An 18,147-nucleotide genomic window follows, 5' to 3' on the forward strand; every position below is an offset into this window, starting at 1 on the left:
CTCACTGCCTCTGGGGGCATCAACCGTGCACTGCCAGTAAACAATAAACTACCAAGGAGCAAAGTGCTGCTGGTATTTTTCCATTTTATTTTTTACTCTTCTGGAGAAAAAAAAAAGAAAAAGACCCTGGACCTCCGTGGCCGCTCAGCTGAGGGTGGTCTCTCTATTTCTGCTCCGTTTCTGTGGGTTTTTACAGGAAACATACAGAAACTCACTGAATAAATTAGTGCTATAAACAACAGCATTTTTAACCCAGGCTCATTTACAATTCAGTTTCCTACGTAAACTAAAAATATGCACAGTATGCACTGAAAAAAGTATATATTCAAAACACTAACAATAAAAACAAACTACTGGATCATGTGTTGGTAAACCACATACTGCATACCGCCTTTTTGGCCAGGTCTCTCCTGTAAAAGAAATAATGTTAGTTAAAGTGAAATAAATTGATCGATTAACATTAATATCAGCCAGCAGCCAATGCTATTGTCTTTTCTTTCCTGTTCAGACTGTCGTCACAACAATAGTCTTATAAATGTACTAAATAACATTTTACACCCTGACAACACAAATGAATCCGAGTGAAAGAAGCACCTTTAGCTTCTGTAATGTGCCATATTTTCACGTAAAACTGAATATATTACTGTACTATGCCAGATGTAAATTAGATGATAATAATAATAATAATGATGCTAACATAGCTCAAATAAACTGAGCACAGTTGCCATAACTACTGACAGCTGGTCCCCACCGCTGGTAGTGTTAGCACACAATATGACTGATCAGCCCCAAACAGCAAAATGCCAAAAAAACACAAAACATGAAAACAGTTTGAAAAAATCTGCACCTTCCCCTCAAAATAACCGACCACTTGAAATGTAAAATAATTTTTGTGTTGATTTGCCAAACACAGGCCTCACCCTGGACTGTACACATCAACACATTTGCACAATGAGCTCCGTGCACTGATTCACTCCTCGGGTTAAAGTGATGCGCTTGTATTTTGGAAGTCAAGTCTTCTGATTGTTGTTTTTTGGGGAGTTCACTCTGCCAGACTAAATCCCTCTCTGAGGGATGGCGTGCTCCCTCTGAGCGCTCACGCATCAATGTCTGATTAATACGACACACAAACTTAATGTGTACCCGCAATTTAGTCATTACCGTCTAAACTGTGCTCACTGCAGACTCGTTGTTTTGTAGGAAATGCCCCATTTCAAACACATTAGCTCTTTTGCTCAGCTGTTTTTTTTCCCTCATTGTGTGCAAGAAATTGGAGTTGATGGGGAAACATCACAAGGGATTTTGAAGGCAAAACGCTGAACAGATGACGGATAATTCCCCTCTGCTCATCAGGAAGATTGATCAAAGTTGATGCTTGAGATTGAACTCAAAATTCCCACTCCGACGTCTCCTCACAGAGGATTAGCTCGACAGAACTAATCCTGCCACTTGTACTGTCAAGTGTGGCTTTTCTTGATGCTTTTAATCCACTTTATTTTCACATACTTGAAATTATTCTGGTTGTGATAGTAACAGCATCACATAATTACACTCAGCATAACTCTCAAAATGCTCAAAGAATTTCCTGCTGTTTTTTTTTTTAACTCTGGGGAGGGAATCGGCTTATGTTGATATTTATTTTATTTTTTCCAAATATAGTATACAAATTAATATTAATTTAATTTTAATTATGCCCTTAAACGCAGTATACAGTAGAGATCAGAAAGTTTAGGGAGGCAATAAATGAAGCTCTTGAGTGGGATTTAAACCCACTTTGTTATGATAAACACAACTTCCTTAGAAACCAGGGTGAAGTAATTTCTCTTCTGTAGTTGCATGTAGTTTTTGTGTGCACTGATGCCTGAGAAATATTCACCTACGAACACACAAAATGTCCTCCTTCTTTGCCTACTTTTGTCTTACAATTCTTTTTTTCCATTAAACATTTATTTAACTTGTTAAAAGTCACATTGAGATTAAAAACTGTTGTGTTGTGTCCAAGAAGGAAGAATAAAAAAAAAACCTTTAAATGAGTAATAAGAGTACAAAAGAATTCAAAAGAAATCAGCCAGTTGAAATACCTCCTGCATGTTTGTCACACTGCTGCACAGCAGATCTCGTTACCACACTTGGCTGTGAGGGTGTAATACCTGTACTGTCCAACAGGGGTCAGTATTTTGCTGCCTTTTGTACATCCAGTGACTCTCCCAGCGGACAGCGGGGCAGACAAACACGCCACGTTTTTCTGTGGGTTTTCCTCCACAGCGCTGTAACAAACTCAACGTGTCGTGTCCGTTAGCTGGTTGTCAAAACGCACCGTCATGGTGATGGCAGACCCGAGCCCACACTCTGCAGCTGTGTCACCTGCACTGCCTACCAGAGGAAGAGTATTTAACACTGACTGACAGAGCATATGCTGCGCTCCAGCCTCTGAGAGCTGCTGTTACTTGGATTTTTCAGTCTGTTAGAACAAATTTAACTTTTCCCCATAAATGACATGTTAAGATGAGGTGTTCAGTGTTTGAGATGCCCACAGTTGTACTGCACATCAGTGGTTCCCAGCCTCTTTCACTTTGTCTAGTTGCAAACTGATCCCATGTTGCTTGCGTCTCCGGTTTAACCCAAGAGGGATTATTTCTTCAGTATAGTTTCTCATGAACTAATAAGGTAACTCATTATTTTCTGGTTCCTTTTAGCCATGACAGAACAATGCAAGACATTGTCTACAAGTTGGTACCGGGACTTCAAGAGGGTAAGTGTCATGGATTATCATCTAATAACCATAAGACTTTAACTTTCACTGTGGCTTACTTATGTCACTGCCCTTTCTGAATTTGTTTCTTCTCCTCTTGTGCAGCGGAGATAAAGAAGCAGAGGGAGTTCTATCAGAAGTTAGGGATGGAGGTGCCTGGAGACATTAAAGGGGAGCTTTGCAACATGAAGACTCATCTAGATCAGCGCAATGGTACGTTCAGCAACGCATCAGTTAGTGCAGAACATGGCTTTGGTTTGATGGAGGAGACGGTCACAGGTTGGCTCTAGTCAGCCCCGTCTGAACTCTGTGAGCTTTGCTGCTCATCAAACTGCTAAACCCTGTTTTCCAGACAAAGTTTACTTTGGCCTTCACCTCAGCAGCACGAGTGTCTTGCTCTTCTCATTGGACTGTATAAGGAATGAAGCCCCCAACCCATAATGAGTAACATTAGAGGCATGACCACGAGTAACAGTGGAAGCCATTAAGCAGATGCAGAGATGAAGGCAATTTAGCCAGTCAGAAAGAGTCCCCGGTCTGCCTCTTGTGCACAACAGTTTTTCCAAACCAGTTTGTTTCTGAGGGCTGGTGTAAATGTGTGCCCAGAGGGCTGTCATGCTGGCAGGCCTAATCGCTCGCTTAATCCCCCTCTCTGATTTTGGTAATTAAGGCTCAAATGGAAGTGGAACTGCTCTCCGGCTTCCCGTGCCTCATTGCTTGAAATCAGGTTTAGCTACAGCGCATACACACATGCACGCACGTTCATACACGAACACGTTTTAAGGATCATTTGCACAGATGCTAATAGAAATAGAAACCCATGAAGTCATGAATGGCATTTCAACATCGTTTGTGTTCAGTGCGCGGAGCGAATGTGATGTCTCTAGCTTTGGGTAGTGACGAAAATATTTTGGGATTTTTGAAAATCGAATGTCGTTTGGAGGCTCATTGACCAGGACGTCGCTGAAGTGGAAACCGGTTTTCGTCCAGGATTAGTCTGTAAAGTGTCCGTAGACATTTTGATGTTACTGTTTTGCCGTGATTCAGTGTCGCCGTTTGAATTCATTTGCAAAAGAGTATGTCATGTATGCATGGAGTATGTCATGTTACTTACAGAGGGGAAAAAACATGGTATGCTCCGTAGACTCATTGCACTATTTGAAGCACACATGCTGTAAATTTAGGCTCTATTCTCTTTGCTTTTAAGTGCGGATACTATGAATTTTCTTGTAAGCACTATTTGACACCTGCAAAACAAAAACTTGGTTTCCAGCACCACACAACAGACTCATTTTCTCTAAATTGCCTGGTTTCCTGAGCACTTGATGCAAGAAAATGGAGGGACATGGGGCCATGATTAGTCTGCTGAGTGCACTTTTCTCTTTCATGACAATATAAACTCCCACACACTAACACACAGTCAGCTGGTTTACTCCATCTCATTCCCAAAGCAGCGTCACTTGAAAATGTTTATTGTACACGTCTTTGTGATTTGATTGTATGTGAGAGATCCCATAAATCACAAGCCCATCAGCCAGTAGACTGTTTTCTAGCCATAGTAGAAAAAGAAACTCGGCTGCTCAGTTTTCGAAATCCTCAGAGCCGAGCAGTCATCCCATTACCTGATGCCTCCTCCTCAGAACCAGGTCACAAACCAGGTCTTCATGTCTGTTTACAGTCACTGAGATACTCAGGGGTTGTTTGAAGGTGAGACACAACAATAAGAGCGAGCGCCTGTTGATAAGCAGTCAGCGAGGCCGACTCTGGAGACAGTCACCACAGAAACATCAGAGCAAGCTCAGACCTTTCCCGTTAATGCTCGGTGGAATTGGCGACAGTTAGCCCAAACGGAAAATGGTCACAGAGGGGTGAACACAATCCCATCTGCAGTCTGAGCAGTAAACTGTCCACACAGCACGTTATTACAGCCACGGAATCCAGGAAGAGTAGACTGAATTTCTGTTTGTAAAGGTTACAGAAAAGCAATACCTATTTGTGCAGCAATTTTGTCACCGCACCGCAATTTTGACTTTGATGACTAAGTTTCATATCTAAAAATCCAATACTACAATATCACAGCCAACAAGAAAATCCATACAGAAATACATATATATAAGCACACCTGTTCTGGACAACTTGGTTTCATGTGGGATTTTAAAAGTTACTAAAGTTTCTGTCTGCCGAGTTTATGTGCACATAAGAAACCAGGTTCAAGGCAGGAAGTTTCTGTAGAGTCTCAGTAGTGAAACAACAAAACATTGTGGAAACTCAAATACTTCTTTGTTTCACTCACAGCTGAACTTTATATTTTAGTATAGAGCGTAGATCTGAAACGATTAAACGGTTTAGGGCTAATCTACAGCTGTGCAGATCTGAATCTTTCTTGCCTTTCCTCATTTTACTGTAGTTACTGTTCAGCATTTTGTCTGAGGCATACTGATGCCTTTACAATTTTGCTCTGCAGAGGGAATAATTAAAGATGATTTTAGATTTTAAAGGACATTTGGTGAAGCAACATTTATAAAATGTGTAACCTTGCTTTGTTGTAAATCATCTGCCCCCCGCCTCAAGCCTTTTATATAAACTGTTAGTATAGTTGACCCAGTGTGTATTGTATTGGCTACTAAGGCTTCTAAGTATGGAGAATGACGGAGGGTTTTTTCTTGAATAGAAGTTGTTGTGTATTAGAGACGTGCTCGGACGGCAGAAAAGTCATTTAAAGGATGCACTGACACCCTTGGACATGTAATTGCCCCATAAATGGACCTCTGCAGGAGACTCTGTGTAAATACTGCAGAGAGACAAACGTGCCTGTTTCCCCGGCTTCCGACAGGTCTTGTCTTCAGCAGGGCCACCATGGACGTCAGTTAAGCTCAAGCAAAGTGTCCGAAACAACTATACACTAAAGAAATGTCTGTGATCAGTTTTTGCTTTTACGGTGCTCCGCTCTCAGGAGGAAATACACACTTATATTCAGAGTTGAGAACATAACTGTTCAATGCTTGTCCCCTCTTCTGGTTTTCTGAACAGGTGATGCAAAATCAGAGGACACGGCCAATAAGGAGCCAGGAGAGGAGAAACCAGAAGAGGACAACGACTATCACCGTAGCGACGAGCAGGTAAGCCTGATGGACAGCAAATTATGCTTCTCCTGTCCTCTCTTATATTGACAGCCTCTCTTTCACCGAGTTAAAGAGCGGGTGAGCCCAAATTAGAAGAAAAAGGACATTGTTTCTGGAAAGACATGTCGCTGTCGATTTTTTTTTTTTAGATTTCCCTTTTTAATTCTGTGAGCACCACAAACATAATCACATCCTTCATTTTATTCATATGGAGGCAGAAGTCTCAGAGACAGATATCTAAGAACACGGGCAAATGAAACCATAACTATGCATGGTTAGATAACCACGACCCTTTAACAATGAACCAGTTATAAGAAAATTCTGGAAAGCAGTACAGATTATTTTGTCATTTAAAAAAGATTTGAAGAAGCAAATTGGATAAAATGATTGCAGGTTACAAAGCAGTCTGTCAGGACCAAAAGCACAAAGGAATAAAAAGGCTGCTGGTGATAATTATTGGGACAATTACTCTAAAAACCTGAATTTTGATTATTGCCTTTATAAAAGTGGCCCCCATGTGATTCACCAGGCTGTTTTACAATCACTGGCTTCTTTTGTCTTTGGTTTTGTGGCTGTTTGATTTGGATTCATTTAGTGGCAGACGCCACAGAGCCGCACCACTGCCATCCACTGAATGCATTTAACATGGAAATGGGCTTTTCTTGATTTCATTTGTATTCTGGCACATTCTCAAACCCTGCAAAACGATATTAATAATGCAGAGGGAGCGGAGTGATTGTTGTGCTGGACAGGAACACAAAGTGTCTTCCCTTCATGTTGCTTTGTACCATTGTAGCTGTTGTTTTTAGACATAAAGAAGCCAGCGGGCAGATTTTTAAGAACAGGCCAATCGTCTCCAATTGAGCAGCTCTTCACTGCCATGTGGGGAAGGCAGGCTGCCCTGATGAGGGTGAAGATCTTGCCCTTTGAAAATTCAGCAGCAGTACAGAATGTGCTCAGAATAACTAATACGGCAGTCTGTGTGAGCTGAATGCAGTCATGTCAGATATCATGGACAGGGGGAGGGAGAGAGAGCTGAGGAATACCAGAGGGATCCGTGTGTGTTTTTTTTTCTGTAGGCAGAAAACTTAATGATTATCAGACTGCAGAGGTTCCACGTTTACTGTTAACTTCCCAAACTAACGCTGCAGGTTATCTTCATAAGGAAGAAGCAGTTTGGAAGAAGCAAGTCTTTTATTCTGGTAACAAGAAACCATTTGTCAACTGTCAGAGATTTTGCCATATTGTTTATACTGAGGTGTCCTTACTTTATTGTCTCGGGTTGTGTTAGTCCATTGTGGGATTTGGCGTTATTGCAAATAAATAAGCAGGATTGATTTACAATAATATTGTTTTTTTTATGTTTCTTGCATTAAAATGTGGGAGTAAATTGATTTACCAGATATTTAATCTCCTGAATTTTCCATAAACTCTCAGTTTCTAAATTGATTTTTATAGAAACTTCACTTATGTCAGAATATAAATCACTATTGTGAGATAAAATGACCTATCCTGATAGAGGATTGTCCCAGAAAACCAACTGACCCCTATTATGGCTTCACTGAAGATGTAGAAGCCGCTCAGATGTAAGAGGAGGCAGACCAACCGCCACGCATGGCCGGCGTCCAGGACACACACCTCCCTGCTCTCTGCTGGACGACCTTTCAGAAGATAACCTTGGGGTGTAAAAGCTTTGCCAGAGAGAGAGGGAGAGCTAATGAAAGCAGTGACACACCAAATAAAAAAATAAAAAGAACAGCAAAAAGAATTACAGCACAAGCCACCATTAATCAGAGAAAGCCACATTATCAACAAAGCATGAAGTAGTGGAATTTCAGAGGTTTATATTTTCATGATGAGGTATAAAGTGTGAGAATAGGGCCACCTTCATGCTCTGATCTGCGAGATGAGTACAGAATGTGTAGATTCAGTAAACTACGGATATTTTGGACTGAAGGAGTCTACTTCTGAGAAGTTGGAGAAGGCAGCTTTGCTCTAAATTATTAATCGAGCCGTGAACGCTCAGAGCCTGATTTATCAGTGATGCAAACTCACTACTCCCAGACAGAGCCACACAAAGTCTTAAGCAAACATATACAGATAGAAAGACCTCAGGACCCCGCAATGAGCCTGTAAAATGGCATTAGGTTTTCTCTGCATGGCGCCATAAAGGCATATTCTTGAAATACACTGTTGCATCGGTCACGTCTGGTAGTGTGTATAGCTGGAGCATGACTCTCTGGCTCTATCACTAATGTACTGTAATGTAATGAAACAGCTTCGCAGACTGCAGTGGGGTCCAGACCACCACCGAGGCCTTTGTTTCACATTACGAGCCTCCCTCATTGCCAGCACCACTGGAAGGCAGATATAGTACAGTGTTGCCAGTGTTGATCTGAGAACCGAGATGATTTCCAAGTTTAAGCAGAAACCGGGGTAACGTTATTTCTTCCTGTCTCTAAAGAGAGAGATAAAAGGAGACAGGACACCCACAAATGAAGAAACACAAAGCTTCTGTCCTCCTCTCCTGTGCTTTGATATGTGGGAGCAGAGGCTCAGTGGCAGTAATGCATTCTGACTCCTGCAACCATCGACTGCCAAAACCACCTACCGTGTTGCCTCGGGGGGAAAAAAAAACAAGTGCACGGGCCAATGGCGGCGACACTGGGCTGCATGAAAGAAGCCAATAAGCCAAAGACAAACAGACAACACTGCTTCAGTGAGATGTGCTGTGAAGGCAGAAGTGGAAGTCAGCACCAGTGTCAGGCTGACTTAACCAGCCATCGCAACACTGTGCTGTGATCCTGAGGTTTATTTCCATGATAAATAAGGGAAATAAGTAACTCTCTGGGTTTTTTTCCACAGTAGATTAATAAATTTTGAGATGCTTTGAATACACTCGGCATCTCTCATGTTTGGCCTGAAGGCCACTTTGTTAACTAAAGCAAAAGTGTTTTCCTCCGTACAGGTGCATTTCAGACATAGCTCTGCATCGTCAGAGCTGACTCAGTTTTTGTTAGTCTGATGTCCAGGTCACACCAGAAACTGTCAAAGCAAAATGTCCTTCAGTAGATCACAGCAGTAATGGAAGGCAAACATCAGTCTAGCAGTATTACTTGTTGCTAGTAAGACATAAAACATTGCCACACATGTACTTTTGGAGAATCTTTATTTTGCTTTAGTAAACAGTGTTTTGTGTTTATTGATTGTTTTTCACGCCTGTAACTTGTAACCACTCTGTGACGATAAGACACAGTTTGACACAGGAAGATGTTCATCTTCGGCTTTGCGTGTGCGTGTCCTCTGACAGGTCAGCATCTGCTTGGAGTGCAACAGCAGCAAGCTTCGAGGTCTGAAGCGCAAGTGGATCCGCTGTTCAGCACAAGCCACGGTCCTCCACCTCAAGAAGTTCATCGCCAAAAAGCTTAACCTGACATCATTTAATGAGGTAAAGATAATAACACGCTCCACCAGCCCGGAAATCAGTGCGCTGAGCTGCTGCTAGATCTGTCACATGCTAAAAACAAAACCACAAAGATCACAGGGTAAAGAAAGAAATTCAGTATGTTCTGTCCATGTTTTTAAACTTTAACTTCACATTTGGCACCAAGTCGATTTGTTCCATTGCTTAAAGCTACGTTTGCGTTTTGAAGCTTGACATCAGTCTCCTTCACTGAAGGAAAAGAAATATACGACAACATTTTGTGACAAGATGAGTGCGACTGTGGATTTCTGTTTTCAGTCATCTTAATTCCGGTGCTTAACAAATAATGGACATTTGTCATTTGGCAGTCGTCCGTGCTTAAAAAGCACTGACAAAAACCGCATGTTTTTTTTTTTTTTTTTTTTTCCAGTGAACTTGTAGCAATTTGGAACAAACCTCTTAATTCTTGGCCTTTGTTTTAACTTGTTTGAAGCACCAGCTGGGCGATATGGGCCACGTGCATCAGAAAGTTTAGTTATCACAAGAAATTACATAAAGGTCAGCTGGTATGCTTTTCTGCACTGACTCATAAAAGGCCTTTTTTGTTTGTTATATTTTAGCAGGAAACAAGCTCTTATGATATCTAGATGTGGTAATTTTTCTATTTATTGTCTTTACCGCCCCGTTCAGAGCAACAGGGGGGAGGGTGGGCGATAATTTGACAGATGGATTTTTCAGGATGCTGTGAATAATCATCGCAGTCGCCTTCGTGCCTCCTATTTTCCTATTTTCTGTGTGTCTTTTTTTACTGGCTGTCACGGAGATGAGTGGGCAGGCTCCATCATATCGTCGGCCTCCATAGCACAACTTTGGAGAGGCAGCCTCTCTCCCCGCCAGCCATTGTTGTGCTATCTATTGACTATCAGAAGTTGTTGTTCGAACCCATTCTGCACCGAGCTTTACAACACGTCCCTTTGTCAAAGCACAGTGTGCCATTTACTCAGTCCTCATGTTTGTAAACCCACCCGTGTGGTCCCGTCACCCATCTAAATGTCTCCGCAGGGACTGAATGCATGAATAAGTGAATGAGTGAATGAAAGAAAAAGTAAAAAAGCAAAAGTTTCCTGGAGAGGTAGAACTCACAGTATTTTGGCATTTGAGAAAAGGGAGAAAAAAATGTGCATAATGTCGTGGGGCAGAAGGTATTTTTTTTTCATTGTTCTTTTCTTGTTAATCATCTTGTAATCCCTCAGATTTACTTTACAAGCCCTCAGTGGGTCCCTGTTTGGCAACGACTGTTTTAAAGAATGCCTTCATCTCTTTCTGGATGTAACTTACAATAAATCTCTCTATCTATATTAGAGAATCAACATAATGTAATTTTTTTGTCATTTTCACTTAAAAAAAATCTAAATTGCATTTCTTAAAGAGGTATCATTACTTTTATTATTATGAGCATCTCAAGCTGTGTTCCACAGCTGTGTGGTTGAAATGAAATCCTGGAAATTAGGGATGTTTTTCCCCCACATTTCTTTTTATTTTGACACAAAAGCCCTCATTGACTTTCACAATGAAATCACAGCTTTTCAGCTCATCCTCTTGATTATTTTTGGTATCTCTCTAATCATAAACCTGGACTGTTTCCACCACTCTGTGGGTGCTGATAAAGGCTGGCTGGTGTGTATCCATCAGATGTCCTTCCAGTGACAGCCAGCAGGTGACGCTGTGGCAGTGTTAGTCTCAAGCCTTCTCTCTCTCTCCCTCCCTCCCTCCCTCCCTCTCTCTCCGCTTCCCTCTGTGTCTCTCTGTATTGATTGGCAGATGCAGATGCAAAGCACCGCTCAGCAGAATATCAATGTTGACTTCACAGGGGGAGAGGTAGATTTGGCGAACCAGCCTCGCGTTCGTTATTGAACTTCTGTGTTCTCCCAAAAAGCCCCGCTGCTGCACATGTGCCAGGGGCCACTCCATATCAAAACAAGCTTCCCCCAGCTTCCTCTCCAAGAAACAGCAATGTTTGAGCTCAGGCTGAAAAATGAGAGCAGAGAGGCTGAGGATGTTTGGTGGAAGTTTTATTTCTGCATCACACCACTCAGCTGCAGCCTGAAATCCTGGCTATAAGAGGCCTTAAACCAGTGTTAAGCACAGCACGTCATGTTGTTAGCCTCCTCTCAGAGATTCATTTTTCTGCCGTGGGAAAGTTCAAATGCTCTCAGGTCAGAAATTGTTCAGTAATTTGCTCTCTTGTTGTCTTTCTGCAGCTGGACATTTTATGCAATGAGGAAATCTTGGGGAAGGACCACACTTTGAAATTCGTTGTTGTGACAAGATGGAGATTTAAGGTAACTCGTGCTCCAGAGAGACGAATATTGTGTCGTAATGTGGTGACGGTTTTGACTGATTAAAAAATGTTAATGAACAATTTTCTTATTCAGCTTTAAACTGGATAAAATTGTGAGTGTAAGCCTTATAATTATGCTTTGAAACTTAGTTTCCATTAGTATTTTAGCTCACTGAGGCTAATTAATTTAACTAAACTGCATTTTTGGTTGAGACTCCCACCAACTGACAGTTCATTAAGCCCCACCCACCGCGGAAGTCTTGTCCTTATCAGAGCTCCACTCAGTTTGCTTCGACGTGTGCAGGAGTCCAAACCTTGACAGACATGCCGAGCTTAGGTATCGCTGATGAGCTAATTGCTCTTTGGAGAGCGGGTTTAGCAAACAGTCTGTTGAGGGGTTGCATAAAAACTGCTCATGCTGAGGTTGTGTTTTTGTTTTTCCTTCCAGAAATCTCCCCTTCTGCTCCATTACAGACCCAAGATGGATCTGCTGTAGCTAAAACGGACACAACGGTTGTTTCTTTCTTTTTCTTTTTTTCTTTTTGGCCCGGTGGCTGCAGACTGTGCCGAAGCTTTTTTTTTTATTTATGCAAAGACGATCAACCAACACCAAGCAAACACCCGGCGGTTAAAGTCAGCATAAGCCAGCAAATTGGGACCTGAAGGGGGGGACAAATACAACACAAAACTGGCAACCTCCAGCACAGGTACTGCAACACTGGTGTGTTTTTAGGAACTAAAACAACCATTTTTTTGTCCGCTACGTCCTAGATATGTGAACAAAACAAAACAAAAAAGAAAAAAAAAAACAAATGGAGAGAAAGCATATATTTATACTTTTGTACAGAAGAGACACATGGAACCAAGACACTACTGGTGCTCTGTTTACACGCAAACAAGATGTCGGGAATTACGTGACCGTCTTTTTGAGCTTTGTGCAGATTTCATCCTCCTGAGACAAAGACTGAGAAGAGAGGAGGAAGATTTTTATATAAAAAGGTGTTTTTTTTTTTTCTTTTCACAGTACACTCGACATGTCTTGCGAGCACAGAAAGTATATGGAAAAGGTTATATAACAGGCATCAACTTTAAGCTGTTTATCAAGTAAATTGTCTCTGAATCTTTTTTTGTTTTTCCATTTCATTTTTGTTGGCTTTGTCTAATTTGCTATTGGGTTCTTGATGATTGTCAATTGTGAATAGGCTAAAATTCTTTGTGTAGTAATTTATGTTCTATATACCAATATTGTACATAAAATGTCATTACAGAGAAAGAGAGAGAGAGAGATTGAAGAGAGTAAGAGAGACTTTAGACTGTTAAAAAAAAAAAAAAAAAAAGAGTGGATCCCAGAAGTGCTATCTATATGTTGGGCAAAAAGTGTCCGGAGGTGATAAATTAGGATTTTTAAAGACAGACTCACTATCAGTATCAAAATATATAAATGCATCTTTATGTTGTCTGAGAAAGACACAAAACAAATATATCAAATCCTTTGCCATTTGTGTGTATGTGGGGTCTAAGTATGTTAGCATTGTTCTCATAGCATTAAGACTTCAGGGCAGATCAGGAGAGAGCTTCAGAACTACCCCCACCCCCAGCCCCCATGCTCCTTATCTCACTGCCTGCTCTAAAGTACAGTTACCGTTGTCTTTTTTGGTTCTTTTCTTTTTTTTTTTTTTTTTTTTACATCATTTTGCTATACAAAACACAAAACATGTCCGTAAATGCCTGCAAGACACAAAAATGCAATATTTTGGCAGAGGACTTGTTCATTTTTTTTTATAAATTTTAATCTTCGTTTTCACACCATGCTGTTGTTAGTATCCGTCCCTGTGCTTCTGCAGTCTTTCAGCAGCACCAGGCAGGTAAATGCTGATACACCCACATGTTTACAGCTTTTAGTTGGAGCTGCTAGCAGCAGATGTTGTTGGCAGCCTGCACTCTTATGCCATGCATTTCCATGTGCTATGTTTGTTGAAAAGTTACTGCAAAACTCTCCCAAAGCTGCAACAGAAGTGATTTTTGTCGATGTAAAAATATACACCAGTCTCACTCTTCGTCTTAACAGCCTCAGCAGAGCATGGCGTCCTTTTTGCCCCAAGTTAAATTCTGGTGATAAGTACGGACATTTTATTGCCCACAGGAAGTGAATTGACATTTGTAAAATAAGAGCAAAATATAGTCAGCAAGGTAAACTATGAAAGCACCGCAGACGGGCCGCTTTGATAAAGATGAGTGCAGATTACTGATGTCACGATGTTGTGTTTGTTGGGTATATTTCAGTTACTTCTCACTGCCAGTTGGAGTTGCACAGTGTTTAAGAAAATCAATTTAAGAACATTTCAGAAAGTTGCATGAATATTGTTTTCTTCACAAAGTCAATATGAAGCTTGGAATTTTTTGCAGAATAGCCAGTGTTCAACAGCGTTGACTTCACAAGACACAAATTTACAAGTCTTTTTGAGAAATAACACAAATTCAGGTTTCACACAGGGACTGAGGTTTTTTTGAACATTTTGATAATGAAATTCTGAGTAAAATGACTACTGTCTGGTCATTTGGTGCTTATAAATGTATGTTCCTCAGAAACATGCTGTTCTTAACTGTGTGACACAGCAAACCAATGTTCTGTGTAATGAGAAAATGTCTTAACTCACAATGTTCAGAGCAAACTGCTAAACTGTCTTCAACATTACCACAACTGGATCCTTAAACACCATGTCAGACCTCAAGTAGTATTACCTCACTGATCTGTCTGGTCAGTATTGAAATGATAATTATTTACCCTTTTTCATTGTATCTGCCCACAATGAGCTGTTTTGTCTGTTTGTTCACGTGCCGGGTTCCTATGCATCCATAGTCATTTTAAAAATGTTTGAACTTTGAATTTGGATAAAAAAGTCTGAAGAAAAACTTTGGTCCACTCATGATACACATACATTGGTTGGAAATCCTCTGATCAGTGTATCGTTCTGTTCGAAGTTTTGTATAGTGATGTTCAGGTGGAGTCGGTCATGTCATCCACCGCTGTGCAACATCTGTCACAGTGTTGGAACCAACAATCTGGAGAGTTTGGGATTTGTAAATGGAAAATGTGTAGGAACCCTGACACATAAGGACCTATGACTTGTGTATAAAATCAGCATTTTTTATAGCCTACAGGTCTGTACCAAACCAGCTGCACCAAAACCCCTCCTGCACTCTCTGATATCATGTCTGCATGTCTCAGTTCACCCTGATGGTAACTGTATCCAGGTACCTGTGTAAAGTCTTCATTGTTTTTGGTTTTTTAAGCCATTTTATACCTAAAATCATGGAAATAGATTCAAACAGCCCCTTATTCAGTTTGGAGTTGTGCCAGATTCTTAGGCCCTGGTATACCTACTTGCAGGTCTAGGTGAAAATCTGATTATAAAATTATAATTTGCAGCACAAACATTCTGCCTTTAATCATCAAGGACTTTGAGTCTTGTATTTGCTCCTCGTTTCTCTCTTCTTTCGTTTCGGTAAACGTTCTGTGAATATTGTTATTGCACTTTGTTAACAAAAAACAACTTTTTGGAGCATAGAAACAAACAAAATCAGAAACTGGTGTTTTAACTGAGGTAAAAATAATTTTTAAATGCTGGTCTACCCTCAAAAACCATTATAAAACCAAAAACAAGGAGCCTTACATGTTTGGTCAGCTCATGAAAGAGTGTTGTGTTAATACTTGGTGAAAATGCCTGCAAACATAATGTAATTACTGGATGCTGTTGTGTCTTTGTAAGTGCAGACTTGGTGTTTTAAAGGCTTATACCCAGATCATTTCATAGAAGTGAGGCCAGTGTCAAGTTAATTTCCTCCAGTTGTCGAAGACGCTCAGTTTTTAGTGGTGAAACTGGCCCTGACCCTGGAGCCACTCGTCCGGCATTTTAATGTTATTTTTCCATTCAGATGTTTTCCATTCCATTCAGATGTTTTCTCCTCCTGTAATCATTCAGTCTGTTTAGGATAAAATCTCTTAAACGTTACATCGGCTTTTTCCTCAGGCTGTGAAACACCCAACAAGGTGCTACTATGACGATGACTACAAACAAAAAATGTTATCGGCGCATTCGTTTGTGTTGTGCTGAACACTGCATAGCCTGCTCTGTACTGTTCAGAGGAACTGGCATTGAAACGTGTGACGTTTGTGCATTTTTATTCCCCCTTTTGTTTCACATGGTTGCGTTCACACTGCACCACTGTTCAGGTTTTTCTCGTTCACATCAGATTTTCCTCATTGCTTGTGAAAAGAAAAAAGGAAGATTGCCTTTTTTTAAAAAAGAAAATAGCCTGTTGGTACATTTTTGGTCCAAATAATAATGACGATGATGATGATGATAATACTAAAAACAAAAACTCAGGTGTGTAACTTCAAAGAAAAAGAAATTCACGAAAGGCATGGGGGAAAAATATCTAGGAGGAAGTGTTAGGGACAAAACAGGAGTGAAAAAATGACTCGATGATGGACTGCAACTTTTCTGTTAGCACTATAATGAAAGCCAATCTTACTTGTCTGTAATTGGCAGTTAACATCTTCTTCCTGTACTGTTGTTAGGTCAAAGTAGACACGAACAAACACACAAAAATTTGATGTGGGACAGTTTGGATTTACAACACAAAAGGCTGCAGTGTGAACAAAACCTTTTACTGTAGTTTTGGAGTATTGTTCCAAGAAGCCTGTGATATGTGTGATGGACGGGGACGGGACCTAATGGAAACGGTGGGGTCTTCTTTTTTGGAGGGGGGGGCTTTGCCACAGTGATGGTCACCAATGGTCTCTGGTGCTTTTTAAATGGTGCTACCGACTCCTTGTTTCAAACTTAGGACTCCTTCAAGAGAGATTCAGTCAGAGATGGGAAAGCATGGTGCTTCAAAATTCTCCTGTTGCTTTTTTTTTTTTTTTTTTTTTTTGGTATGCGTGTCCTTGGGTGTCTTCTCTTGTCAGAGCTGCCTCGCTGTGCAGATAAAGAAGGTGCTGGCTTTTTTTTCCATTTCTTTTTTCATTGACTTGTTGGGTTTGGTTTACCCACTTGCCTAGACTTGCTCTGGAAAGCAAACGGAGAGGGTTTTCACATAAGTCAGACTGTGACGGGTCTGAAGCTGGTGAGAAATTGGGTGTGCTCACTGCAATTTCCTGCCTCAAAGAGAGACTCACACTTATTATAGGCTTCTCTTGTGAGATGTTTGTGCCTCTGAGTCAGATTGAGACTTGCTTCATTCTCTAACACCTAATTGGTCCTGCAAGTCTAAAACTTCCATGACCATAAACGCACATACAAATGATTTTGTTTTTATACATTTCCAAAGTTCTCTTGAACTCTTCGGACCTTCTCACCACCAACGTGTGAACATTGCCGGCCGCACGCTCCACCTCCCGTGCACCAGAATGGATCAATGTTTACGCTTTTTATTGGCACCAGCATTGAGACATCAGTGCCGCTACGCTTGACAGCCAAGCTAAGAGGCTTACAGGAGGCTCGACTCTGCCTGGCTGCAGATAGGGGTCGGTATCAGCTCTGAAAGCTCGCTGGCATGGAGCAGGGCCAGGATCTGTCAGAGTTTCAGCTCTTGTTTTCATCTTCTCTGCTTTGACCTTGAACACCTGTCAGCCTGTTTGTTATCTCCTGCTGGGATCCGGGGGGAGCCACGTGAAATTTTGATTCGAGGTGGTTTCACAGCTTCACGTGGACTGTCGATACCAGCATCATGTGAAGACGAGTAAACAATTCATTCGGGCCGCTTTGTGCAGTTTCTGAACTCAGAGGCATCTCGGAGGCTTGCTCTCTGAAGGCAGCAACATTCATTTCAGCATTCATTTCAAGTTTGTTGGCAGCAGAATCAGTCCTGGCAACTTAAAATGGCTCCTCTGTGTTTACTCCGCTGTAATAAGTGTCCACTCGAGAGCGTGATAGCTTTCTTTGTTGCCCAGCTCACTCTTTCTCCCTCATTTCCGAGTTCTCAGTAAAGCTCAGTAATCTCACAGGCGGGCGTTGTGTGAGATAGAGAGGGAGACCTCGAGGGTCACTCAGACGGCTACATGGACTAAAACACACTCCAAAAAAAAAAATAGATTGTCTGGCCGGGTTGGCACGGCGCTGCTGCTGCTGCCGCCACCTGCTCGGCTCTGAAAAGTACCGCGCTCAAGTGCACTGAATCGCGTCGCCATGGGTGGTGCAGTTTGAAGAGCGAATGACTTGACATTTGTGTACAAGAGCTAGATTGAGAGTCCTGGCCTCCGTGATTCCCAAATAAACTGGGAAATTGGTCATCAGCTAGCAAACCTCACAGTGGCATGCCCCCATGAGCCATAGCAGATGTCATCAATAAATCTGTCCAGTTTTTGTATTATTGTTATTTATTTATGCTGAATAAGTGACTTCTGCAGTAGTTTCATGGTTAATGAATTTTTGAAAAGAGATTTGCTCTCCTTTTTGCTCTCAAATTGTATTTTCTCTTTTTTTGTGAAACCTATACTGGACTC

At 41.3% G+C, this 18,147-nt stretch overlaps 1 protein-coding gene across 4 annotated transcripts in view; it reads left to right on the plus strand.

The window, feature by feature from the left end:
• The window catches only part of LOC121188631 (polycomb group RING finger protein 3), a 44,603-nt gene extending 26,821 nt beyond the window's left edge, over nucleotides 1-17,782 (plus strand). For 3 of the 4 annotated variants that reach the window (XM_041048457.1, XM_041048456.1, XM_041048458.1), the window contains 6 exons: nucleotides 2,697-2,752; nucleotides 2,858-2,965; nucleotides 5,783-5,871; nucleotides 9,185-9,322; nucleotides 11,560-11,640; nucleotides 12,088-17,782. In XM_041048457.1, the coding sequence (XP_040904391.1) occupies nucleotides 2,697-2,752; nucleotides 2,858-2,965; nucleotides 5,783-5,871; nucleotides 9,185-9,322; nucleotides 11,560-11,640; nucleotides 12,088-12,135 (520 nt within the window). In that variant the 3' untranslated portion in view covers nucleotides 12,136-17,782. The remainder of the gene's footprint in view (nucleotides 1-2,696; nucleotides 2,753-2,857; nucleotides 2,966-5,782; nucleotides 5,872-9,184; nucleotides 9,323-11,559; nucleotides 11,641-12,087) is intronic. The other variant, XR_005894721.1, reaches the window with a different exon arrangement.
• The last annotated feature ends 365 nt before the right edge of the window (nucleotides 17,783-18,147 follow it).

The sequence above is a fragment of the Toxotes jaculatrix genome, chromosome 10 (genome assembly GCF_017976425.1).
Source record: "Toxotes jaculatrix isolate fToxJac2 chromosome 10, fToxJac2.pri, whole genome shotgun sequence".
Lineage (NCBI taxonomy): Eukaryota > Metazoa > Chordata > Actinopteri > Toxotidae > Toxotes > Toxotes jaculatrix.